Source organism: Podarcis pityusensis (genome assembly GCF_964106645.2).
Source record: "Podarcis pityusensis genome assembly, chromosome: 1".
Lineage (NCBI taxonomy): Eukaryota > Metazoa > Chordata > Lepidosauria > Squamata > Lacertidae > Podarcis > Podarcis pityusensis.
In genome coordinates this window covers 130,887,760-130,914,774 of record NC_138028.1, presented here as the reverse complement: position 1 = coordinate 130,914,774, position 27,015 = coordinate 130,887,760, and the positions used below count along the sequence as shown (strand labels likewise).

Below are 27,015 nucleotides of genomic sequence, written 5' to 3'. Positions count from 1 at the left end.
TTTCTACAATCAAGAATTGTGTCTCTTCGTTGCTTTTCGGCTGGTTTATGGGCCCACCTGTGTTGCCCCTGGGGACTATGTAAAGCAGCACAGAAAGAATTCTAAATGGCAGAATGTTGTTATGGAGGCACCCTCGTGGCTTAGCAGTTTGCTGCATAAAACAGAGTTTGACTCACTTAATGAAAACATGAAAATTCAAGGAAGTTACTCTAAAAAAAATGCGAGTATTTTCAATAACTGATTTTCTAAGGTACTTTCACTCTCTGCAGGTAAGTTTTGTAGAAATAAAAAATAACAACATGTGCCATTCCTTTTAAACAATTATACCTACAACCACTTTTTCAAGGATGCAATGAGAAAGAAGATATAAGATTCGGAAACTTGCAATAATTCCACCCAGTATTAAGAAAACAGAGGAACTCATTCATAAGGTAAGGGGGAAAGTATCTGTAAAAGATGCATAAAAAGGAGGTACAACTGCCCACACACACACACACACACACACACACACACTCCCTAGAGGTTTGTATTACTTGTGTAGTTTTACAAAAATGCAGGGCAAACTGAAACATACAAAGAGCATGCAATATTCACAACATGCAAGTAGTATGTCATGGACTGGTTGGATGCAAAGAAATGGTGGGAGAAACCACTAAGGGAAGAAGACTCAGAGCCTGGGGAGTCATGGTGGAACAACAATAGGTAGTCAGAGGACTGGGAAGAGGAGGTACTGGAAGCTGAGGGGGCAACAGGGTTTAGTGAGCTGGGAGAGTCTGTGGTAGAGAGAAGACCAGAATCAGAGGGAGAAGCTGAAGCAGGGGAGGAGGGAGGCCAAGAGGCAGAGAGGAGTCAGGCTGGTGAAAAGTCATGGGTGTCCCCTTCCCCTGCTGTGACAAGCTTGCTGTTCCCTGGTCTCCCAGAACAGGAAGAGACTTGAAGAAGAGAGATGTGCAAACACAGTCTCTGACTGGAAAAAAAAAAACACCTGTAGAGGAGGGGACTAAGGCAGCTGTGGGGAGGCTTCAGTCTCAGAAACTGCTTCATGGGGGCAAGACCTACTGGAGATGAGTTGCTGTGCCAATAAATAATAAATAATAATAATAATAATAATAATAATAATAATAATAATAACAATAATTTATTTATACCCCGCCCATCTGGCTGGGTTTCCCCAGCCACTCTGGGTGGCTTCCAACAAAAGTTTAAAAAATCAGCCATTAAAAACTTCCCTAAACAGGGCTGCATTCAGATGTCTTCTAAACGTCAGATAGTTGTTTATTTCTTTGACATCTGGTGGGAGGGCGTTCCACAGGGTGGGTGCCACTACCGAAAAGGCCCTCTGCCTGGTTCCCTGCAACTTCACTTTTCACAGTGAGGGAACTGCCAGAAGGTCCTCGGAGCTGGACCTCAGTGTCTGGGCAGAACGATGGGGGTGGAGACGCTCCTTCAGGTATACAGGACCAAGGCTGTTTAGGGCTTTAAAGGTCAGCACCAACACTTTGAATTGGGCTTGGAAACATACTGGGAGCTAATATAGGTCTTTCAAGACCGGTGTTATATGGCCTCGGTGGCCGCTCCCAGTCACCACTTTAGCTGCACATTTTGGATTATTTGTAGTTTCTGGGTCACCTTCAAAGGTAGCCCCACGCAGAGTGTTGCAGTAGTCCAAGCGGGAGAAAACTGGAGCATGCACCGCACTGGCAAGACAGCCTGTGGGCAGGTAGGGTCTCAGCCTGCGTATCAGATGGAGCTGGTAGACAGCTGCCCCGGACACAGAATTGACCTGCACCTCTGTGTGCAGCTGTGAGTCCAAAATGACTCCCAGGCTGCGCACCTGGTCCTTCAGGAGCACAGTTATCCCATTCAGGACCAGGGAGTCCTCCACACCCGCCCGCCTCCTGTCCCCCAAAAACAGTACTTCTGTCTTGGCAGGATTTAACCTCAATCTGTTAGCCACATCCATCCTCCAACCTGACACGCCTGTGATGCATTAGGCCTGACACGCTTGAATGGATCGTGTTTCTGCTCATAGAGAGTTAACACCAGCTTTCATGGTGTGATTTACTGCTGGCTCGCCTCTGATATAGTAAGTAGACAGGCCATAGCTTGGTGGTTGACTACGAACATATGTACGCAGAAAAGGTCCCAGGTTCTATCCCTGGCACTGAAAGAACTTGCAGGACTTTAGATGGTTGGGGTCATGGGACAGTCGTGTGTGTGCACTGGTGTCTTTGCAGAGAGGAAGAGGTACCATTCACGTTCTAATTTTGGGAGGTGCCTTGAACTAGATGGGCCAATGGATTTGACTCAGCGTAAGTCAGCTTCCTTCGCAAATGCATTCTGAACAGATGTCTGCGAAGCTTCCGCGGCAGAAACAGAACATGTTGTAGAATTCTATGTAAGGATTTTGAATATTCATGGAGAAATTAGTTGTTGCCACACAACCTAAAAATAAAATTTTGGAGGTTTTCTTCCTTACTCATTTACAGAAGGTCAATTCAAATATTTCCATTATGGGACTCTATGGTGTCATTTTGAGAAGCCAATCCTCACTGCAAAGCATTCTGATTCATCGCATTCTTAAAAGATGGCAGGGCTGAATAATCTATTATTGTCTCTTTTGCCAAGTCTATTATCACTGAAGTCTGGTTAGCTTCCTCCAACTCAATGTGTTTAATTTTTAAAGAAACTACTTATCTTATCCCACTGATCTTATCCTACCTTTGTACACCATTGTTTCATAAGAATTTAGACAATTTGATAAGAGTAAAAGTAAAGGTAAAGGGATCCCTGACCATTAGGTCCAGTTGTGACCAACTCTGTGGTTGCGGCAGTCATCTCACTTTATTGGCAGAGGGAGCCGGTGTACAGCTTCCGGGTCATGTAGCCAGCAACAGGGAAGTTTTTAATATGTGACATTTTAGTGTATTTTTCATCTTTGTTGGAAGCCGCCCAGAGTGGCTGGGGAAACCCAGCCAGATGGGCGGGGTACAAATAATAAATTATTATTATTATTATTATTATTATTATTATTATTATTATTACTAAGAACCACAGCAGCGCACAGAAACACCGTTTACCTTCCCGCCAGAGTGGTACCTATTTATCTACTTGCACTTTGACGTGCTTTTAAACTGCTAGGTTGGCAGGAGCAGGGACCGAGCAACGGGCGCTCACCCCGTCGCGGGGATTCGAACCGCTGACCTTCTGATCGGCAAGTCCTAGGCTCTGTGGTTTAACCCACAGCGCCACCCGCGTCCCTTTTGATAAGAGTAGAGTGTAGGCTTCCAAAAGCAAAAACAGGAGACTTCATTTTCAACCTACTAGGTGTTAAGAACAAGCAACACTTGATACATGTACTGGAAAGAATGTGCAGCAAATAGTTGAGAGGAGCCTGGTGTTTCCAAGTCAGGGGGTATTTGCAGTTGCTGCCAAGTTGCTGCCAAGTCAGGAGAGCGAAAGAAGAAGCGAAAGTGTGAATGAAAGGAAGGTGACAGAGAGCCATATGCACACTTAATGGTTCTCCTGCAGCAATTCCTATCATGGCTGACTTGTATCAGCCATCCAGCCTCACCTGAATAAGCCACACTACAGAACTCCTTGTTAGAGGAAAAATCCATGATCATCATCATCAAGCTTTGGTGGCTTCTTGTTGGTCAGACAGATGATGGGGCAGAGTGTGGACCTTTTCATTGACCCAGTTAAGTACACACACTGTTCTTGTGTGTGTAACAAACCTGGCAACTTGTTCTCATATTTACATTCAAAAGTATTGGATAAAATAAAATAAAATAAAATAACTGATGTTTCCCCATACCTTGTAAGCAGCACCTCCGTGGATGATGGATTTGATGAAGATCCCAAGGTCAGCCCCAGTCTCTCGAGATTTGTTGCCCTTTAAGCTCACACCAAGTCCGGCCGAACCCGAGTCGTTCAGAGGGATCTCAAAGGTCAATTGCTCTGTGGTGTCAAGCGAAAGAGCGCTGCAGTAGAATTCTCCTTTCTGTTGGACAGAGAAGCAGAACATCTGCATAAACAGGCAGGAGTTAAATAAACGCCTACTTCTCAGGTGGCCTGATCTGCATTTTGCATGTCAATGATTTGAGAGGCATACACTGAGGGAAAGGAGGCATATTACCTGATTCTCTTTTTTTAAAACATGGTCAACTGGAAATCATCATGAAAGTAATGCCCCCCACCCCAAGTGGATCAGAGGTTATTTATATTACAATACAAATATAATTAAAATTCCCCAAGTTTCCATAAGCAAAAGTGATATACAGAGAAGTATGGGTGGGTGTGAAGCCAAGGTATAATAATAATAATAATAATAATAATAATAATAATAATAATAATTTATTATTTATACCCTGCCCATCTGGCTGGGTTTCCCCAGCCACTCTGGGCGGCTTCCAACAAAGTATTAAAATACAGTAATCCATCAAACATTAAAAGCTTCCCTAAACAGTGCTGCCTTCAGATGTCTTCTAAAAGTCTGGTAGTTGTCCTTCTCTTTGACATCTGGTGGGAGGGCGTTCCACAGGGTGGGTGCCACTACCAAGAAGGCCCTCTGCCTGGTTCCCTGTAACTTGGCTTCTCACAGTGAGGGAACCGCCAGAAGGCCCTCGGTGCTAGACCTCAGTAGAACAATGGGGGTGGAGACGCTCCTTCAAGTATACTGAACTGAGGCCGTTTAGGGCTTTAAAGGTCAGCACCAACACTTTGAATTGTGCTTGGAAACGTACTGGGAGCCAATGAGGGTCTTTCAAGACCAGTGTTATGTGGTCTCGGCAGCCGCTCCCGGTCAACAGTCTAGCTGCCACATTCTGGATTAGTTGTAGTTTCCAGGTCACCTTCAAAGATAGCCCCACGTAGAGCGTATTGCAGTAGTCCAAGCGGGAGACAACTAGAGCATGCACCACTCTGGCGACAGTCCGCGGGCAGATATGGTCTCAGCCTGTGTACCAGATGGAGCTGGTAAACAGCTGCCCTGGACACAGAATTGACCTGAGCCTCCATGGACAGTTGTGAGTCCAAAATGACTCCCAGGCTGCACACCTGGTCCTTCAGGGGCACAGTTACCCCATTCAGGACCAGGGAGTCCTCCACACCTGCCCACCTCCTGTCCCCCAAAAACAGTACTTCTGTCTTGTCAGGATTCAACCTCAATCTGTTAGCCACCATCCATCCTCCAACTGCCTCCAGACACTCACACAGGACCTTCACTGGTTCTGATTTGAAAGAGAGGTAGAGCTGGGTATCATCCACATACCGATGAACACCCAACCCAAACGTCCTGATGATCTCTCCCAGCGGCTGCATGTAGATGTTAAAAAGCATGGGGGAGAGGACAGAACCCTGAGGCACCCCACAAGTGAGAGCCCAGGGGTCTGAACACTCATCCCCTACCACCGCTTTCTGAACACGGCCCAGGAGGAAGGAGCGGAACCACTGTATGACAGTGCCCCCAGCTCCCAGCCCCTCTAAACGTCCAGAAGGATATTATGTTCTATGGTAAAAGGACCCCTGACAATTAGGTCCAGTCGTGGCCGACTCTGGGGTTGCGACGCTTATCTCGCTTTATTGGCCAAGGGAGCCGGTGTACAGCTTCCGGGTCATGTGGCCAGCATGACTAAACCGCTTCTGGCGAACCAGAGCAGTGCACTGAAACGCCATTTACCTTCCCGCCGGAGCAGTGCCTATTTATCTACTTGCACTTTGATGTGCTTTCAAACTGCTAGGTTGGCAGGAGCAGGGGCCGAGCAACGGGAGCTCAACCCGTCGCAGGGATTCGAACCGCCAACCTTCTGATCAGCAAGTCCTAGGCTCTGTGATTTAACCCACAGCGCCACCCAGTCTATGGTAGAGATCCCCTAATCCAGTCCCCAACGGAACACCCACTTTTTCATCCCACCAGTGTTATTCACAGCACTGCTTCTTCCATGGTTTTGTTTTTTTTTACTGCTGCTCTTTCAGTTTCTTCATAGTCAGACTCACTCGTTGAGCCCAGATAACCAGGAAGATGCAAGCAGCATGGCATCACAACATGACTTTTCCACCCCCCTCCTGTTATTCCCGCACCACTCTGCTCAGGTGAAAGTTGCAAAGTAATAAAGCAGGTTACACATCTGATTGGAAGCCCTGGTGATCTTAAAGCCAATGTGAGGACCTTGAAATCAACTGGCAACTAATGCAATGTAATAAAATGAAACAGTTTAGCCTAAATGATGCTGTCACAAGGAGAGCTCAGAGGTTAGCACAGCAGTTCCTGTCCTCACACTAAATGGGCAAACAAGTTCACCTCTATTTGAAGCAAAATAACCAACAGAACAACTTGTTCATCATTCAAATATGAACACTTCTACACATAATCTTTGACTTGGTCCTAGTCAAGAGTGCCAATCAGGATGCTCCCCCAAAATCTCTTTTATGGACCACCATTGAAATTGATGAACTATGAAAGAAAGTAGTTTCCACCCCTAAAACCATTGATCAGGTGCTCCCACAATGCAATTAAAACCTACTATTTTTAGTCCTGTGGAAAACTAAAATAAATAATACACTTTTAATCTGGAAGCCTCCATATGGGGGGGGGGGGAGAGATATGCAAGGTCTACTGAACCTCAATTCCAATAAGTATCAAGAGCAAATATTTAATATATTTAATCATATGACAAAGTTAATGCATTTCATTTAATTGGAAAACATAAAAGTGGCCTGATGTTGACATTAATAATTTTTGTCTGATCTAGCTATCCATTTCCCTTGTTCTTTGTTAACTTTTCTGATATATATTTTTAAATAAAAATAAAAGATGCTCATGTGCAAGTCTGAGTCCTTCAGAACAGAACTGTCCAACTAGTCCTATTGGAAAATGAATGTTACTTTGCAATCACTGAGTCATAAAAGCTCCCGCTTTCAAGAAATAATAAATAAATAAATAAATAATAATAATAATCTAGTAAAGGAAATATTTTTGGGTTTCTGACATTATGATTTTGAAAAACTAACTCAGCTCTAGATCACTGCAGTTACAAGTAGTTTTGTACAAATAAAAACACAAGGCCAAATGGAAATTTGTTGAAAAGTAAATCAGAAAACACACATGCACTGTGGTTAGATCAGAGCCAACTGCTCGTCGTTCTTCCAAGCTATAAAACCACCTTTAGATAGTTTACTGTTCTGAAGTTGACAGAACTGGGTGCATTTTTATTAGACCGTATAAATATTCTGTATGTGGGCTGTGTCTAGCACTGCCTAGGTTTGAGCAGAGCAGACTTACACCTTCCTCTCCTTCGCACTTTAGCCTTCTGTGCGCCCTCAAAATCTGCTTGGGATAGCTGAAGATTTAATCTCTCTCTCTCTTCTTTCTTCATAACAAACTATCCTTCCCTCGGCCTTCTTTCCAATTCACTCTTTTTTAGCCATCTAGCAGCCACATCTTCCAGCTCTCCCACCTCTATCCAATTTATTTATTACATGTCTCAATACAAGGCATGGAATGCAAATTCCTTCTTTCACATCTTACGCAAAGCCACTGAGGCTTCTTCCCTTTGAAAAGCAGAATACATGACACACAATATCACAAACTGTTTTGCAAAGTTCTTTCCACTCAGCTATGGCATGCATGTGGCATAGAATCATAGAATCATAGAATCATAGAATCATAGAGTTGGAAGAGACCACAAGGGCCATCGAGTCCAACCCCCTGCCAAGCAGGAAACACCATCAGAGCACTCCTGACATATGGTTGTCAAGCCTCTGCTTAAAGACCTCCAAAGAAGGAGACTCCACCACACTCCTTGGCAGCAAATTCCACTGTCGAACAGCTCTTACTGTCAGGAAGTTCTTCCTAATGTTTAGGTGGAATCTTCTTTCTTGTAGTTTGGATCCATTGCTCCGTGTCCGCTTCTCTGGAGCAGCAGAAAACAACCTTTCTCCCTCCTCTATGTGACATCCTTTTATATATTTGAACATGGCTATCATATCACCCCTTAACCTCCTCTTCTCCAGGCTAAACATGCCCAGCTCCCTTAGCCGTTCCTCATAAGGCATCGTTTCCAGGCCTTTGACCATTTTGGTTGCCCTCCTCTGGACACGTTCCAGTTTGTCAGTGTCCTCCTTGAACTGTGGTGCCCAGAACTGGACACAGTACTCCAGGTGAGGTCTGACCAGAGCAGAATACAGTGGCACTATTACTTCCCTTGATCTAGATACTATACTCCTATTGATGCAGCCCAGAATTGCATTGGCTTTTTTAGCTGCCGCGTCACACTGTTGGCTCATGTCAAGTTTGTGGTCAACCAAGACTCCTAGATCCTTTTCACATGTACTGCTCTCAAGCCAGGTGTCCCCCATCTTGTATTTGTGCCTCTCATTTTTTTTGCCCAAGTGCAATACTTTACATTTCTCCCTGTTAAAATTCATCTTGTTTGTTTTTGCCCAGTTCTCTAATCTGTCAAGGTCGTTTTGAAGTGTGATCCTTCAATGCTAACTCAAGTAAAGGTAAAGGACCCCTGGATGGTTAAGTCCAGTCAAAATTGACTGTGGGGTACAGCACTCATCTCGCTTCAAGCCAAGGGAGCCGGCGTTTGTCTGCAGACAGCTTTCCAGGTCATGTGGCCAGCATGACTAAACTGCTTCTGGTGCAATGGGAAACCGTGACGAGTGCCAGAGCGCACAGAAACACCATTTACCTTCCTGCCACAGCGGTACCTGTCTACTTGCGCTGGTATGCTTTTGAACTGCTAGGTTGGCAGGAGCTGGGACAGAGCAACGGGAGCTCAACCCTTCTGATCGGCAAACCCAAGAGGCTCAATGATTTAGACCACAGCACCACTCGTGTCCCTGATGTGTTGGTATTATGTAGAACTGAACATGCACTTGAATAGCTGGGTTACCATAAGGCAGGTTGAGCTTTGCAAACCTCTGGCACTGATGTGCAGATTCAAACTGCCAACCTTATGATCGTCAAGCCCAAGATGCTTGGTGGTTTAGACCACAGTACCACATCCAAGCACCCTTGGTATATTTAGATCCTGGCCAGGAGATAACACAGATTTATCTATCTAGTGGATTTTTGAATATTCCACTCCCCCCCCCCACAACAGTTTTGAGACAATGTTCAAAATTGATACGTTAATAAAAGCACAACGTGAGAAAATAAATGCAGCTGAAAAAACACGCATGAGCTAAACAGATCAGATACTGAAACAGCACCAGATAAGGCTGGGATACATGTAGAAGTGTGAAGGAGTTGTAAGGGATCATACTGTGAAAAGCTGTCCAATTTTTCTTTTCTTGTCAATTCAACAAAAAGCAGAGCGATGGTAGGAAGGCCATCATGGACCCGAGGTAATTCAACTCTATATACACACCTATTTCAAGAAACATTGAAGCTGTTCTGATCTCCCTGTCTCCACAGTGGTGGCTGCAGAGTCCCTTAGGACTGGTCGGGCAGAAGGCAGGGAGACCAAGAGTTGGCGCCAGAGCCAAAGATAGGGAGAGCCAACTAACTCACTTTGTTCCATGCGGAGTTGTACAAGGGCAACACTGAGTCGAAGGAAGAGGAAAGTGTCATACAGGGTGACCCACTGGACTGGCTGTAAATAAGAAAGTAGGCAGGCTTGGCTACAGGGAGACTGAAGTTGGTGGGGGTCTAATGGACCATTGTGCAACTGGAGACAAGCAAGGCAAGCAAAGCAACACAGCAGGGCAGTGACTTCAGCACTACGGACAGCTCCCAGTGACTACAATGTCCAAGAAATGCTGGAGTGAAACTGATGAGCCTGGGTGTGCAAGTCCAATCCTTCTAGGCTCCACCCCCTTGCTGGAAAAATGTAGATTCTTAAAGGGGCAATAACAGATATTTTGCTCAGTCTACAGTGGTAGCTCGCCAAAGAACTGATGCTTTTGAATTATGGTGCTGGAGGAGACTCTTGAGAGTCCCATGGACTGCAAGCAGATCAAACCGATCCATTCTGAAGGAAATCAGCCCTGAGTGCTCACTGGAAGGACAGATCGTGAAGCTGAGGCTCCAATACTTTGGCCACCTCATGAGAAGAGAAGACTCCCTGGAAAAGACCCTGATGTTGGGAAAGATGGAGGGCACAAGGAGAAGGGGACGACAGAGGACGAGATGGTTGGACAGTGTTCTCGAAGGTACCAAGATGAGTTTGACCAAACTGCAGGAGGCAGTGGAAGACAGGAGTGCCTGGTGTGCTCTGGTCCATGGGGTCACAAACAGTTGGACACGACTAAACAACAACAACAGTGGTAGCTCGGTCTACGAACAGTCCTGTTAACGAATTATTCAGGCAACGAACTCTGCAAAACCAGACGTAGGTGTTCCAGCTAGTGAACTTCGCCTCGGAAGATGTACAGAAGCCGAACGGTGGAAGGGCACCAGCGGTGGGAGGCTTCAGTAGGGAAAGCACGCCTCGGTTTAAGAATGCTTTGGTTTAAGAACAGACTTCCGGAACAAATTAAGTTCATAGATCGAGGTACCACCATATTATGTATTTTCAGTTTTCCCATGACAAGAATATGAATAAAATGCTGTGTTATACAGATTTGGGAAAAGAGTTTTTACTGAATAATTAAGCTATAGCACCACTATGGCAGGGATCCTACTGACCTCAAAGTCCATCTCTTCCATTAACATATAAGCAATACAATATAAGCTTCTTGGGAAACTTTTGCAGATAGCTGTACCCATCTGTCGAAGCACCACACGTACATCTTCGTACAGACAAGTGCACCTGTGTGTTTACTTGCTTTTTTGCCAAGTTATTTTATTGTACCAAATTGCTAACTTTACTTCCCACTTCCAATGGAGCAACAGAATTAATTGGAGCACAGCAATTATCTCAATTTATATAACGTGCTTGTGTAACAACAAATATTCTGCACACCTGTTCATATCTATCACCGGAATGTTCTCCATTTCCATCTGCAACAATTTTATTATGGGTATTTTAATAAATACTTAGTCTGAACACGCCAAACCTTTGATCACAATAAATCTCAGTGTAGCAGAATCTAAAAAAGCAACAATACAGGAGAGAAGTATTCTTTTCTTAAAATAATAATAATGACAATTTAGAGGATTCTGGGAACAAACTGTTCTAATTCTAACTGTACTCCTAAATAAATACAGAGCTAAGTGACTGGATTACCAAAATAAACACAGCGCCAAAAACAACATGACACACAAATTTAGGTGTTTCATGTTTTTCCTAAGATTTATTGGTTTATTAAAAGGGAGTGAGTGCATGGATTAGTTCTTTGCACCAATCTGCCGGGTTATCGTCAGACTGTGTGGGCATGCTATCAGTACCAAAATAGAGTTGTTAAAATGTGTTGAAGCGAGACGACAGATATAAATATACTAAATCATTTTCAAGTATTAGGTTTCCTTCAGCTCTCCGCTTACATCCAGTTTGGAATCCATAATATTTCGCAGCTATTTACCCCACCGGAGCTCTCTGGAAAGCAAATAAGTGGTTTACACAAAGCTCTGAAATTTAGGGTGGGCACTTTCACAATGCCAAAAGAAGACTGCAACGCCAAATAAAAGAAGGGGGCCACATTTGCATAATATTTGCATGTCCTAATTTATATGTATAGGTGCATTATTTGGAAATAATGACTATAATTTAAACAGAAATACAATACACCTCACCACAATGAAGGCTGTGGCTAGGTGACCTATGTTTGTGCTTGGTCGGCTCTCCAAAGTCCCTGCTCTCTTTTTAAACTGAACAGCCCTTAGGGGTCTGCCTCTGTCAGGTTTAATGCATGGGTAGGCAAACTAAGGCCCAGGGGCCGGATCCGGCCCAATCGCCTTCTAAATCCGGCCAGTGGATGGTCTGGGAATCAGTGTGTTTTTACACGAGTAGAATGTGTCCTTTTATTTAAAATGCATCTCTGGGTTATTTGTGGGGCATAGGAATTCATTCTTTTTTCTTCTTCTTCAAAATATAGCCTGGCCCCCACAAGTTCTGAGGGACAGTGTACCAGCCCCCTGCTGAAAAAGTTTGCTGACCCCTGGTATAATGAATGACAATCATATCTAATTATCGTATCTGAAGACGTGTGCATGCACAGGAAAGCTCATACCAATAACAAACTTAGTTGGTCTCTAAGGTACTACTGGAAATTTTTTGTTTGTTTGTTTCAATCCTATCTAAATTACTGTAAGTTAAAAAATAATAAATGTACACCAGCTAGTTTAGGAACAATCCATTCTGATCTTATTCTCCTCACATCAGGTTTTCTTATCTGTGGAACGTAACACGCTTATACATTCTTAGCAGTGAGATTAGTTTCATTACCTTTGCAGTAATGAAAAAACAGGCTTGATCTGCTTCAGCTTGAGGAATAGGAAGCCATTAGTAAAATTTCAACAATGAAGCAGCTGCTTATGGATGCAGCATCTCATTGCAGAGGCTGTGTTCGCTCTGGCCATTAGGTGAAAAGAGAAGCACTGTGAAAAACCGTTATATCACTTGCGACGCAGTAATAAACTACTAAGTGTACCAGTGAGGCTATAGCAGAACTGCTGTGTGATACAGTCAGAAAGGAGATCCTGGACAGCAATAACAAATAATAAATAATAATAATAATAATAATAATAATAATAATAATAATAATAATTTATACCTCACCCATCTGGCTGGGTTTCCCCAGCCACTCTGGGCGGCTTCCAACCAAATATTAAAAACAATACAGCGTCAAACATTAAAAACTTCCCTAAACAGGGCCGCCTTCAGTTGTCTTTTAAAAGTAAAATAGTTGTTTATTGCCTTGACATCTGCTGGGAGGGTGTTTCATGGGGCAGGTGCCACTACTGAGAAGGCCCTCTGCCTGGTTCCCTGTAACCTCGCAATGAGGGAACCGCCAGAAGGCCCTCGGCGCTGGAGCTGAGTGTCCGGGCAGAACGATGGGAGTGGAGATGCTCCTTCAGGTATACTGGACCGAGGCTGTTTAGGGCTTTCAAGGTCAGCACCAACACTTTGAATTGTGCTCGGAAACGTACTGAGAGCCAATGAAGATCTTTCAGGACCGGTGTTATATGGTCCTACCCAGATAGTTCCCTGCGACTAGCCCAGGTGCTATCTATTTGCTGAATTACTGCAGTGTGCTTTCAAACACGAATCTAGCTTTTAATTCTAAGCTTCTGCAGGAATATCAAGTGATATTTTAACAGACTCCTGGGAGGAGAGTACTGCACGCAATACAGGAGTACTTACAGTAAAGCCCATATTAGTTACTGGTACAAATACAGAACTCAAGAAGCAGGTCCTGCCTTCAGTATTGCATTTCCCACCCCAGCTGTTCTCCTCCAGTCCAGCCCTTACTCTCCCAGTACTCTTCCTTCTCCATTTACCGTATTTTATTTCCTTCCAGCTAAGCTTCAGAAGTCTACCTCTGCACTTGGGGATGGCAACTTGTAGCTAGCCAGCTATGTCACAATGGAAGCAAAAAACCAAACAAAGACCGAAGTTGACAAAGAAAACACTAGTTTAACACACACCATGGCATGATACAGGGAAACTAAAATGTCATATACAGAGGAAAGTACATTTCTCTTATTTAAAAAGCAGCAATGCAATCGACCGTATTTTTCCATGTATAAGATGATGTTTTTTGCTAAAAAAAAAAAAAAATTTGGGTGTTGTCTTATACATGGATAGTGAATGCAGAAGGGGGGGGCGTGCGATTAATGGCAGCAGCAAGCAGGAGATTGGCAGCAGTGACTGGGCAAGTGATTGGTGGCTGTGGCAAGGCCTGCTGGTGATTAGCTGCGGTTGCGGCAATTGGGCAGGCGATTGGAGGCTGTGGCGAGGTGGGCAAGGTGATTGGCGGCTGCGGTAAGTGGGCAGGTGGGCTTTCAGTGGCAGTGAACGGGCAGAAAATTGGCTGCGGCTAGGTGTGCGATCAGCAGTGGCTGTGCAAAGAGATCAGAAGTGGAGGGCAGGCGGGTGAGCGATTGGCAGAAGTGACCTCCAGCCCCCCCCCCAAAAAAAATCTAAACAATTTAATTTCTTAATTTTTGGTTTTAAAAAATAGGGGTTGTCTTATACATGTGGGCATTTTATACACAGAAAAATACAGTAATGAGGTATGCTGTGAAACACCATGAATGTCCACTGATAGCCTACATGTCGCAATTCAATTATGAGGGTCTTCACTAACCAGACATCTCATTAAGAAACGTCTCAAGGCAGGAAGATTTGCAAGCACGTCTCCAATATCTGTTTTCAAGGATGCATATATTCCCAATCAGTTTTATGACAGCTGGCATTACTTGGCAACTCTAGAATCTTAAACAACTAAAAATAGTAATTTTGCTAAATTTAAACACTTGCTGCAGTCAAATGTTTTTCTCCTACATATCACAGACGACTGAAAATTCATGGGCTATATCAACTGTAGTAACTGGACATGAATGCGGCGCTGAATCCATACCCTTAAAATAGAGCTGGATTTGACACATGTCAGTAAAACAAAGTGCCAACCCGAATTTTTTTCCATTCTTCCTTTGGCAGCAATCCCTCATAGTGTCAGTAATTTACCCAATCAGTAAAAGAATTTAAGAACGCCCGATGCCAATGCTGATTTTACTCATTCGTATTATTAAAGAGATTTTAAAGAAAATAAACACATTCAAAAGCATTGCAATTTTTAAAAACTGGAGGATAGTGGAAAACAAAAAACTAATAAGCCGGCTACTACTACTACTGATCTACAATTCCTTCCCCTTCTTACTAGTGCTTCACAGAAGGTAAAGGACCCCTGGACAGTCAAAGGTGACTATGGGGTTGCAGCGCTCATCTCACTTTCAGGCCGAGGGAACCGGCATTTGTCCACAGACAGCTTTCCGGGTCATGTGGCCAGCAGGACTAAACCGCTTCTGGCGCAACGGGACGCTGTGATGGAAGCCAGAGCACATGGAAACTCCGTTTACCTTCCCGCCGCAGCGGTACCTATTTATCTACTTGCACTGGTGTGCTTTCAAACTGCTAAGTTGGCAGAGCAACGGGAGCTCACCCCGTCACGGGGATTTGAACTGCCGATCTTCTGTTTGGCAAGCCCAAGAGGTTCAGTGGTTTAGACCACAGCGCCACCCGCATCCCTGCTGCTTTAGAGAAATACTACTGCCATCTTTGGATTTCCGACGAGAGGCCTTTCCTTTTTCCATTATGTCCCAGCATATTCCTCCCTGTAACCCGTCATCTTTTGAACAGCAGTGTGATTAATCATCATCCAAACGTTGGCTCTGTGTATCTTGCAAGGGAAAGGCTGTAGCTTAGTGGAAGAGAGTCTGCCTTGCAAGCACAAGGTTCCAAGTTCAACCCCCAGCCTCTTCAGGCAGGGTTGGGGAGCAACTCCTGCCTGAAATCTTGGAAAGCTGCTGTCATTCAGTGTAGACAATACTGAGGTAGATGGACCAATGGTCTCGCTCAATATAAGACAGTTTCCTACATTCCTATGAATGTTCACATGTTCCTTTACGGACACTAGCTGTTCATAGTAAAGTTACTCTACTGGGTTCTTTTGTCTCCATTTGTCTCTGAAGAAGGTACAGTTGAAGAACGAAGCTCTGCCTAACCAGGATTTTCTAGTCATTTCTTTTCAATTCTTGTTTGATTTGGGTTACAAAGGTCTGGAAAATTTCACAAAGATGGTCACAAACTAACTATGTGGTTCTCAAAGCTACTGTCATTTGTTCATTTGAGTGCTAGATGGGTTCAACGAAGAGGACTTTATTACCAGTGTTAGATTCGAGGAAAGTAACTAGATCATTCCATTCCATTCTATTCCATCCTTCCCTTTCCTCCTCTCTCAATCCAATCCCTCTTCCCCTCCCTATCTGCCTTCCTCCTCTTTTAACCAATCCCTAATAGTTGAAAACAAAATGTTCTTTGGAGCATCAGTTCATTTTAAGGTAAAGGTAAAGGGACCCCTGACCATTAGGTCCAGTCGTGACCGACTCTGGGGTTGTGGCGCTCATCTCGCTTTATTGGCTGAGGGAGCCGGCGTACAGCTTCCAGGTCATGTGGCTGCATGACTAAGCCGCTTCTGGCGAACCAGAGCAGCACACGGAAATGTCGTTTACCTTCCCTCCGGAGCGGTACCTATTTATCTACTTGCACTTTGACATGCTTTCGAACTGCTAGGTTGGCAGGAGCAGGGACCGAGCAACGGGAGCTCACCCCGTCGCGGAGATTCAAACCGCCGACCTTCTGATCGGCAAGTCCTAGGCTCCGTGGTTTAACCCACAGTGCCACCCGCGTCCCTTTCAGTTCATTTTACTCATCCTCAATTCCCCCCCTTGTAAGGCACCTATAGCATGGCGTACCAACACAGAATATACCCATACTTATTTTAACACAGATGTGTATGCAGTGACAATAACATGCTCCCAACACTGCCAAATTGTACTGAAACTATAATCATACATTTTTTTGGGGGGGGGGGGATAAAACTATTCACATGCTCAAAAGTAGAAGCTACTTTTAACAGATGCCATCCATGAATGTCTAATGCCAGTAAAATGTGCTTTTGGCCTTTCCTACTGCCTAAATTAAAATCTCCTTTATTAAACAAACAAACAAACAAACAAACCAAACTAAGATTTCTCCTCATCCCATAAATTCTCCTTTGTCTGGCCAACGTTAATATATGCTCTGTCTTGTCTCAATCGTCTCTCTCTCCTGAGACTCCTTTTCAATTAAACCCTGTTATTTAATCTAAGAATGCCGACACTCACTGACCACTGCACTTTCTATCTGTGGATTTATGATAATCTAATGCACATCTCCCTTGGCAGAAAGGCTGTCTTAGCTTCTCCTATTGTTCGGTGGCCAAAAAAGAACCTTAAACAAAAACAAAAAACCAACACACACAAAAACTTTAGCTCTCACTGAAGCCAGGAAGGAAACAGCATTTATTTAACATAGCAAGAGACCTTTCACTAACTGTCAGATGTCCTTGACCAGCACACACCATCAGGGCCTTTCCAGTATGTGCTGGCTGCCCCCGTGCCTGGCTGCTCAGTACTGATAAGAGGAACATATTCTCCAGAGTGCCGTTCAGATCTGAGAGCAAGAGGCAATGGACTTAGAAGGGATCATTTTCAAAGGCTTATGAATTTGCATTCTCCACAGTGTTCTTTTCAGGAAAGAATCACGCAAGATTAAAGAGCAATATCTCGGTGCCACATAACCATTAGCCCACAGAAAATACTTGAAAATAAGATGTTTCACAGTTTGTATTTATTCCTTATAATTTCCCCAGTAAGATTTTTTAAAAAAACAGCGAAACTCCAAACGCCACCAACCAGCCACAAACTCACCGTTTGGACGATACCCACAAAATGTTGCGCTGACATGTGACAAGGAAATCTTACTAAAGCAATGCTAGCCTCAATGTTGACGTTCAGCTCAGAAATACCGTATTTTTCGCTCTATAAGACGTACCAGACCACAAGACGCACCTAGTTCTTGGAGGAGGAAAACAAGAAAAAAAATATTCTGAATCTCAGAAGCCAGAACAACAAGAGGGATCGCTGCGCAGCGAAAGCAGCGATCCCTCTTGCTGTTCTGGCTTCTGGGATAGCTGAGCAGCCTGCATTCGCTCCAGAAGACGCACACACATTTCCCCTTACTTTTTAGGAGGGAAAAAGTGAGTCTTATAGAGCAAAAAATACGGTAATTGAGCTACCAAATGGTAGCACTCTTTCCCACATATTTATATGCCCGGGATTTAATGCAGGCTTGAAAACAAGCTTTGCAATATCTTGTCTCAAGCTACAGGTTACACCCTCTCTTCGAGCTCGTTTTACCTTAACGGCAAACCAAAAAAAGACAGGATGCATTGAGAGATGCTTGCTTGCCAAAAGGCCACCCACCCAGCAGCTTTGCAGCTGAGCAAGAGGCCTTAACTGGGGCCTCCAACATTGAAGGCTAACACCATGCACTGGGTCGGACAATCAGCTTAAGCCAGAGTGTTTCAGCTTAATTAAATTGGGCTGTGTCTAGCCAGCCTTTTATGCTCCATCAAGCAGTTGAGTTGCTCCCTGTGTCAAGGACTCCCGATATTTACATAACTGCGAGCTGTTTACTTTACATAAAACCAGCATGTTTTAAAGTGAGCGCATGCTTAGAAGCATCTAATTTACAAGGAAACATGTGCAATCCAGCTGTTGGCCTCCCCGGACTTTCTGCAGATGTACGCTTGTCCAGGAGTTGAGATCTCTAAAACAGAAAACTCAAGAGACAACACATAACATACCTGTAAGCATAAACATATAGAACACCTGAATATAACGTGCTATATGCACCCTTCTTTTGTTACACAACCTGATTGTGTTACAGCACTGCAAGAACTTTCTACGGTTAAAGTTACAACTATATAATCTTTTTATCCCCAGCCAGGGAAGCTGATGATGTTGTGGTGTCCGGGGCCAGCTAACAGGCTGGATGAGGGCTAATAAACTGAAATTTAAATCCAGTGAAGGAAGAGATTCTTCTGGCCAGGAGACAGATAAGAGTTTGGGATACGAAATGCTTTACCTTGCATCGGACGGAGTAGCACTTCCTTTGAAGAATCAGTTTTCACAATTGGGGTGTGCTTTCAGACTGTCTTGTATCTGGCTTCTCAGTTGGCAGCTATAACCATGCCTTAGCTACATCTGGACTGCATGACTGCAGTGAGCCCTACAGAAGCTACCTTCTTGAGAAGCTGTAGTTGGTCCAGAATGCAGCAGCGAAAATGCTGATTAGCGCTTGCTTACAGAATCTTATGACACCGCTGCTGCAAGATCTTCATTGGTTTCCAGCTCGTTTTCAGGCAAAATTCAAAGTGTTGGCGATGACCTTTAAAGCCTGAAATGTCCTAGGCCCAGGATACCTTAGAACGGCCTCCTTCCAGGTCTGCTTGCCTACACCATAAGAAGCAGCAGGCAGACCCTTCTCTATGTTCAGTCTATGGTAAAGGCTCAGCTTATGGGTTTAGACAAATAACTTCCTTTATGGCTGTACCCAAATTGTGAAGCCTTTTGTCCACAGCTGCTAAGTTGCACCCCTCCCCCTGCCTTTTAGGGTATTTATTTGCCTGGCAAAAACCTTTTTATTTAGGTAAGCATTTGTCTTATTGGGTAGATAAGGTTTTTTTTAATCCAACGCTTTATTTTTAATTTGGTGCACTTGGAACTGTTTCTGTCATATTGTGTTGTTTTCTTTAAAAAAAAGAAATAAACGTATTGTATTTTATGTTTGATTTTAATTGTTAGCTGCCCTGAATACTGCGTATGCACAAGAAGCCCAGGTTAGAGGGTGTTTTTTTAAAAAAAATAAGATTTTGCATCGAGTTTAAGGTACATAAAAGTAAAACAAACAGAACAATAACAACCACCACCAAAACAATCATGTGTGGGACAATCAAATTTTAAACCAATGACAAGTAGGTTTCGTATCTATGCCAAATATAGTCCATAATGTTCCATGAGTTGTGGGAGAGTTAAGAATGCCCTCAGACTTAGTTATATGCTCAATAAATTTATACCATATGGCATAAAATTTATCTGCTTCCAGGCAATTTATTAGGGCTCAAAGAAAAGGTTATAATGTTAGGAGCCCTGTGAAGATATCATGGAGAGGATGGTCAGATTCTGAGGAGGACTGGGAGGAGCCCAGGGAGTTGGAACTGGACAACACTGGGGAGGGTCCTAGTGGAGTGGGGGAGGGGAAATCAGGACCGCAGGAAGTGTATGAACCTGGAGAGGAGGCTAGGGGTCTAGGGAACAGAGAGCTGATCCAGGGGAGGAACTAAACAGGTTGGCAGAGCAATGTTCTGCCCCTGTGACACTCAGCACCCCTGGTCCGATGCCTCCTGCTGTCATTGTGGAACCTCCTTATTCAAGGGAGGCAACTAAGAGTGAATAGGTTGCTGAGCCAATTCTGACACTGCCTCAGCTGCTAAGGACACAGAGATGCCCTCATGAACAAACCTTCCAGACTCAACCCATCGAAGGAGCGTCGGGCCCCAGGACTCCAACTGTATTTCCCATGCAAAGAGCTGCACCTGCTCCGCCCTTCAAAAGGAAAGCGCAGAGGGAATGTTGCTTGTTGGATCAATGCTTAGCTTGCGTTTAGCCATGGAGCTATACCTCTCATGGACATTCCTGCCCCTTATAATCTGCACCATGCCTATGTACCAATCTGATTTAGGCATTAAAGGCTTCAGCAGAAACTGGGCTAGGAATTTGAGCTTTATGTCTGCCAGTGAGGGCCATACCATATAAAACAATTAATTAAGCGAGAGGGGGATTTTCATATTCCTTCCAGTGACACTTAGAAGACAGAGTTGTTCCGCCTGGCCTTTGGCTTGGAGCCAATTTGATTCCCTCCCCCTCTTTCTTTTTTCTTTCTCCTCCTGTGATGAGGCTGCATTTTAATATTTTAATGTTTCAATATTTTAATTGTTGTATTTTAATCTTGTTCTTAAGTTGTATTCATTCAATTTGTTTTATTATTGCTTGTTAGCCGCCCTGAGCCCGGCCTTAGCTGGGGAGGGCGGGGTATAAATAAAAATTATTATAACAAAAAGGAATAATTGAAAGCCATCCTAAATGTAAGGAGGAAGATATATACAAACACATGTGTAAGAGAGCAAGTGTAAAAGCATAGGTATATATACTGTCATTTCCTAACAAGGGGCAAATCTACCTTTCTAAACTTTTTATTATTTGTCATATTTGGCTAAGGACCAGTCTTCTGCCTTTCTGCGCATGCACATGGAAGCATTTCCATGCGTCCATCTCCAGGTCTCTGGACTCTCATTAAAATAACAAAAAACATCTTTCATGGTTATTTTGCACAGGGAGCCCACACAGCTGCAGCGCAGCACGGGTTAAACAGCAACTGCTTCCAATTAAAGTGGCTTGCTTACTTTGCCAGCATGAAGAAAAATGATCCTTAAGTTAGTTTAGAAAAGTGTGGGCTCATGATCAATCCTTTTGGGGAATGGTGGATGAGAAGAGGTGGCAACAGGCACGGCCAAACCTTTTAATGTTTTCGGAATCAGGTGGAACAGTAGCGCGACTCCGAGAATTCTGTTTACTTTTAAAGCAGTCAGAAAATACAAACCAGATCACTATCAGACAGTTCCCCCACCCTACCCCGCTCCTAATCTTTAAACAGTCTTCAGAGAAGTCAGCAGAGTATTTACTACATAGCTTAAAACCCAAATGTATCTTATAAAATATACTAATCACAAGGCAGCCTGGAGAGTCTGGTAATTAAGCAAATCAAGATAATCCCCCAGTGTTTTGCAACCAGCTCCTTACCCCAGCTGCTACACTGTCAACAGCTGGCATGAATTACTAGTAACATTTGGCTAACTGGATAATAAAGAGGACAGACTGTGTTGGTCCCAACTATACTTTGCTGATCTGCTTCACAAAAGAATCTTCTTAAGATTCTCTTATTCCCTTCTGAAGCAATGACAACCCCTCAAAGAGCAGGCTGGGTTTCACTTCGCTTGCAATGTGAAAACAACGTTAATTAAACAGCTCTTTGATGTTAGTTTACAGAGCTGCACTTAACTAAGCCCCAATATCCTGTAATCCAATCAACAGCCATTATATCCTATACCTTGCCAGGAGCAAGAAGAGTCATAAAACCATATGGCAAATTCAGGCTGCTTTCAGAAACCCCCGTCCGAGACTAGAATTGGTATCAGCCTTATGCACACATACTTAAGAACTGTGGGTCACCCAAATTGTTTCAGGGTCAGCAGGAAATGAATTGCTACAGGTGTTTGGCAGATGCCCAGGAAAACTGCAAATTATGACCTTGTGATTGCAATATTTCATATAGTACTCTTAAACAGAAGGCTGACACAAGAATGGAACTCTCGACTGGTGGTGGTTGTTTTCTTCCTGTGGTTCCTGCAACACATTCTCTGGAGCTACATTAACTACAAAAAGTTGGGACTGCCGCGCTGCAGCCATATGGATGCAGTCTAATAAGGGAAGCCTCTGTCCAAGGGGCCCAAACTGCTGGTTTCCCCTAAATTGGGGCCAAGGGAGTTTTTGTCCACCCTTGTTTTCCCATTGCATGCTACACATGAAATTCTAGGACTCAACCATGACTACAAGAGGCTGTATTGGGGAAAACTTGCACAGTCGCTCCTACACAGATCCTGGTGTCACTCACTGCGGGGCCTGCAGCACGCCTGTGCTGGTCCCATGGGTTACCCGAGAGGTGAGGTCCAAGTACAGTGTGTGGTCAAAGATGCAACGCGGAGGCAGTCCGTAGTAGCTGAAGCTGGGTGCAGGGCAGGGAGTCAGGTGAGGTCAGGAACAGGCTTGCAAGCAGGGAGCCAGGGTGGGTCAGGAGCTCAAGCAGGAAAGCAGGACAGGGTTCGGGCAGGAACTAGCAACCAACAATGTTGCTCCCGCAACTTGGGACTGGGGCTGGCTGGCTTTTATCTGCCCCGAGGCATAGGGCGGCCACGATCCTCAGCTGACTCCTAGCCTGTAGGCGAGCACTCCTCCTGTGGGAACTTAGTTCCCTCCGCCTCTCTGCCCTGAGCCTCTGCAGCTCAGGAGAGGCTGGAGGGTTACCGGACTCAGAGGCAACCTCAGCTTCCCCTGATGGGGCTGAGAGTGGAGCACCTGCAGGCAATGGGTCCCCCATCACCTCAGGAGCCAGAGCAGACTCAGCTGATGCCTGCACCTGAGGATCCAGCACCGGTGAGGACCCTTCAGGCCCTCAGATGTAGGGTGGCTGAGTGGGAGGAGGTAGGCAGACTCCTCGGAGGCCCCATGGATCGTCCTGCCCCAGCTCGCCCCACCCTGTGGGCGGCTGGCTGTGCCCCTTGGAACAGGGCACGAGCGCCGCCCCAGGCGCCCAATCATCTTGCTCCACCGCTGTCCACCATAACTATACACCAGACCAAGTTGTACTCCAGGAGACAGAAAGCTATTCAACAGAATCCACAAGTGACCTCCTGTAAACTAGGACTTGTCATTGGCTTCTTTTGTAAAGGTTTATATTAGTTCCGGGATAGCCAAGGGAAATAATAATGTAATATTTAAGGAAGAAAACCAAAGAGTAGCATTGGCAACGGTTTGCTTTTTTCCAGAGGGGAGAAGCTTTAGACAGACTCATTTCAGATGGCACAAGTTTGAAAACACATTCTCAAAATCAAGCAAGCCATTGTTTCAGCCAGTCGACTACTGAACACACAGTGTCATGTAGTTGGGGAGTGACCTACCGAAACAGTATGCATTAAAATTCATATATTATCCTTGCTATGAGGCCTACCCACCTGTGCATCCTTCCCTCTCTCAAGGGAAGCTGTTGAATGGGAAAATTGACAATATGGGACATTATAAATGATGCTAAAAGCCCTGCAATAATATTCGAGCCAGCAAGCGACAAACGAAAGCTTCACTCCCAAAACCCACATAGCTCAGCACACTTACTGCCTGTAGCCTTATCTAGACACAAGTGTTCAGGAAGCAGCGGCAGAAGCTGTGAAAAGATAAGGGGGTCACTTCTCAACAATTCGACCTACGTTAGGGCTTTCCTGTATGCCGGCCAACCAACTGACCAGCCGACCAGCCAACGGTGGGTTCTCATTGCCAAAACAGCCAGCCAACAACGATAAGAGTGCTAAAAGTAAACAAAAGGGGGAAATGTGGGGAAACACAGACGCAGGGTGGTCATTTCTGCATTACGTGAAGCTAGAAGGCGTAACACCGATTTAAAATAAAGTTCTTGATGAAATGAAAAGTAAGTTCTTGGAGCCAGAAAACAAAGACAGTTTTTCTTTTCTTCCAAGAGGAGAAAATGAGACAAAGGCAGGAAGTTCTGTCCTTCCTTTATCCTACTGGATTTTGAGTTAAAAAATAACAAAGTAGACACATCCATCAAGATAACAGGGAGGGGACCAAAGAGGTTACGTTTGTTTCTGTTAGAGCAGATATATATTCCAGAAAAGTACCTTCTATATATTGAAAACCCCTCTTTATGCATTTCTTTGGTAGAGAGATATTTAAAAATTAAACAATCCTCTAATTTTGTAGTATCATTCAGCAATATATCGTTGCCAAATTGGTGACTAGGAAACTATTAAATATTTAAGACACTTTAAAAAATCACTTTAAAATGTCTAGAGGCTAAAATACTACTCCAAGATCCTACAAACCCCCTCACCACAATGACCAATGAGAGCATGACATAGGTTACGAAATAAACCCTACCCAATGGCCTAAGCTGTGGTCTAAACCACCTTTTAAATCCATCTCAGCCGAAACAAGGGACTCTCACTTTGAAACTTATTTATAGATGGTACCTAACACCATGTCACCTAAATGCTGGAGAGGCTGCACCTCTACAGGCACATACCTCCACATGTGGTGGGAATGCCCCCAAACCCACCCCTTTTAGCCATCAGTCCTGCAAAATAACAAAACATATACAGCACAAGACAATGATCTATCCCCCCCAACAGCATAAAAATCAATATGACTAATATGGCACGCACCCCTCACACACACAAACAAACTAACCATACTGCAACTAACCAAAAATAACCAACCAAGCTCTAGACCCTCATATCTCTCACAATGCCAATAAAAATAAATATACAGTCGTACCTTGGTTATCAAACGGCTTAGTTGCCAAACAAATCGGCTCCCAAATGCTGCAAACCCGGAAGTAAGTGTTCCGGTTTGCGAATGTTTTTCAGAAACCGAATTTCTGGTGCGACTTCCACTTGACTGCAGGAAGCTCCTGCAGCCAATTAGAAGCCATGCCTTGGTTTTTGAACAGTTTTGGGAGTCAAACAGACTCCGGGAATGGATTAAGTTTGAGAACCAAGGTACCACTGGATATATAAAAAAATAAAGGGCGTACCCACGTGACTCACATAAAAACCCCACACAAATACTATCCAATAGAACAAAAGATCATTATCCCTCCCCCCCAATCTGACTCTGGTGGGACAAATGGAGGTGTGGCGAAGCCTGAAGTTAGGCCCATTAATTCCAATGGGTCTACTCTGAGCAAAACTTTGTTGAATACTACTCAGTATGTTTCAGTGGCCAGAATGTGGCATTAGGACAGGGGGAAACCCAGCTTCAAATCTCTTGTCAACTAGGCTGAACTCAGAGCTGTCACTATCAAAGATGCCAACCTAACTTTGCAGGGTTTGCACTCTCTTGTCCTTGAAGGAAGGGTCAGATAAATGAAATAAATTGTCTGGACTCATTTAATTGAGGAGATTTATATTACTAAAGTACACTGCCGTGTATTTTGTCATCACCCCGGACGACAGAGAAACTCGCTATTAACCATCATCATTAGAATGGTAATTTCACAAGGCATAAATGTCCAGCTTTGAAATTGTGCTTCAGACTAATTTCTTTTTTCTTTATGAAGGATAATATAGTTTTAGTCATTCTCTGGGAGACAGCTAATGATTTCCGCCCACCTGCACAATGAAAATCCACTTGTGTAATGGTTTCCTCTTCCCCCCACTCCCTGCACACACAAAATCTGCTCCCCATCAATATCCCACTAGATTTCACCCTCTGATTTTAAATACAGCTTAATTCATGCATGTATCTTGTTGGTTGTAAGGTACTAGACAGTATCTTAAAAAGTAGAGAAATCACCTTGCCAACAAAGGTCCATATAGTTAAAGCCATGGTTTTCCCAGTAGTGATGTATGGAAGTGAGAGCTGGACCATAAAGAAGGCTGATCGCCGAAGAATTGATGCTTTTGAATTATGGTGCTGGAGGAGACTCTTGAGAGTCCCATGGACTGCAAGGAGATCAAACTTATCCATTCTTAAGGAAATCAGCCCTGAGTGCTCACTGGAAGGACAGATTGTGAAGCTGAGGCTCCAATACTTTGGCCACCTCATGAGAAGAGAAGACTCCCTGGAAAAGACCCTGATGTTGGGAAAGATTAAGGGCACCAGGAGAAGGGGACGACAGAGGATGAGATGCTTGGACAGTGTTCTTGAAGCTACCAGCATGAGTTTGACCAAACTGCGGGAGACAGTGGAAGACAGGAGTTCCTGGCGTGCTCTGGTCCATGGGGTCGCGAAGAGTCGGACACGACTAAACTACTAAACAACAACAATCTTGTTGGTTGTGCTGATTGTACCTTTTCTAGCATAAAGACAAAATGTAGTAAGTTAAAATCTAACTGTTACGGGCCTTGTGGTATCAAGTTGCTTATGTCGTAAGAAACATGGACTTCTCAAATTAAGATTTCCCATGTCAGCCGTCTGATTAACTGAAATATTTCTGCCGTGGACTCTGCTATGCAAAGACTATTACCAGTTCTCTGGGCAGAAAACTTTCCTCCTGGCGAGCAATGGTGAGGGAGACGATCTCTCCTTGCTTTGTGCTCCTCAGCATACTGACAAGTTCCTCTTGGGTTCTGCCAGTGATGTCTCTACCATTCACCTAAAAGATGCAGAAAAACACAGGGGGAAAAAGAGGAATTAACCAGAAGGTTTTGAAATATATCTTACTGAAACTTTATAAGCGCAGTCTGCCCTATTAACAGTGTTGGATGCAAGTGTTACACCCTCACTGGCTGTTGAATTAATGGATGTATGGATCTAGCCCAGAACAGCACAGAATATTTTCTTTCGCCTTACATCACTGTGTGTGCATTGCAGAATTCAGTGCACCACTGAGTCTTCTGTCACAAGAGACTAAGGGCCTGCAAGACAGAGCTGTTCCACCAGGCCTTTGGCCAGGGCACAGCCTGACTCCCTCCTTCAGCAATCTTCACGGAGCTCTGGCCCAATGGCTGCCATTGGTTCGAGTTGAATTAATTTTATAATGAATGATTTTAGAGTGTTTTGTTGTGTTGTACTGTTGTACTGTTTTATTGCTGTTAGCCTCCCTGAGCCCGGCTTCGGCTGGGGAGGGTGGGATATAAATAAAATTTATTATTATTATTCACTAGATCAGA

At 44.2% G+C, this 27,015-nt stretch overlaps 1 protein-coding gene across 2 annotated transcripts in view; it reads right to left on the bottom strand.

Annotated features, from left to right (window-relative positions):
- The window catches only part of PARD3B (par-3 family cell polarity regulator beta), a 599,449-nt gene that overhangs the window by 384,446 nt on the left and 187,988 nt on the right, over positions 1-27,015 (bottom strand). For both annotated transcript variants that reach the window (XM_081015796.1, XM_081015795.1), the window contains exons 10-11: positions 26,370-26,498; positions 3,818-4,003 (exon numbers count right to left, since the gene is read on the bottom strand). In XM_081015796.1, coding sequence (XP_080871922.1) covers positions 3,818-4,003; positions 26,370-26,498 — 315 coding nt within the window. The remainder of the gene's footprint in view (positions 1-3,817; positions 4,004-26,369; positions 26,499-27,015) is intronic.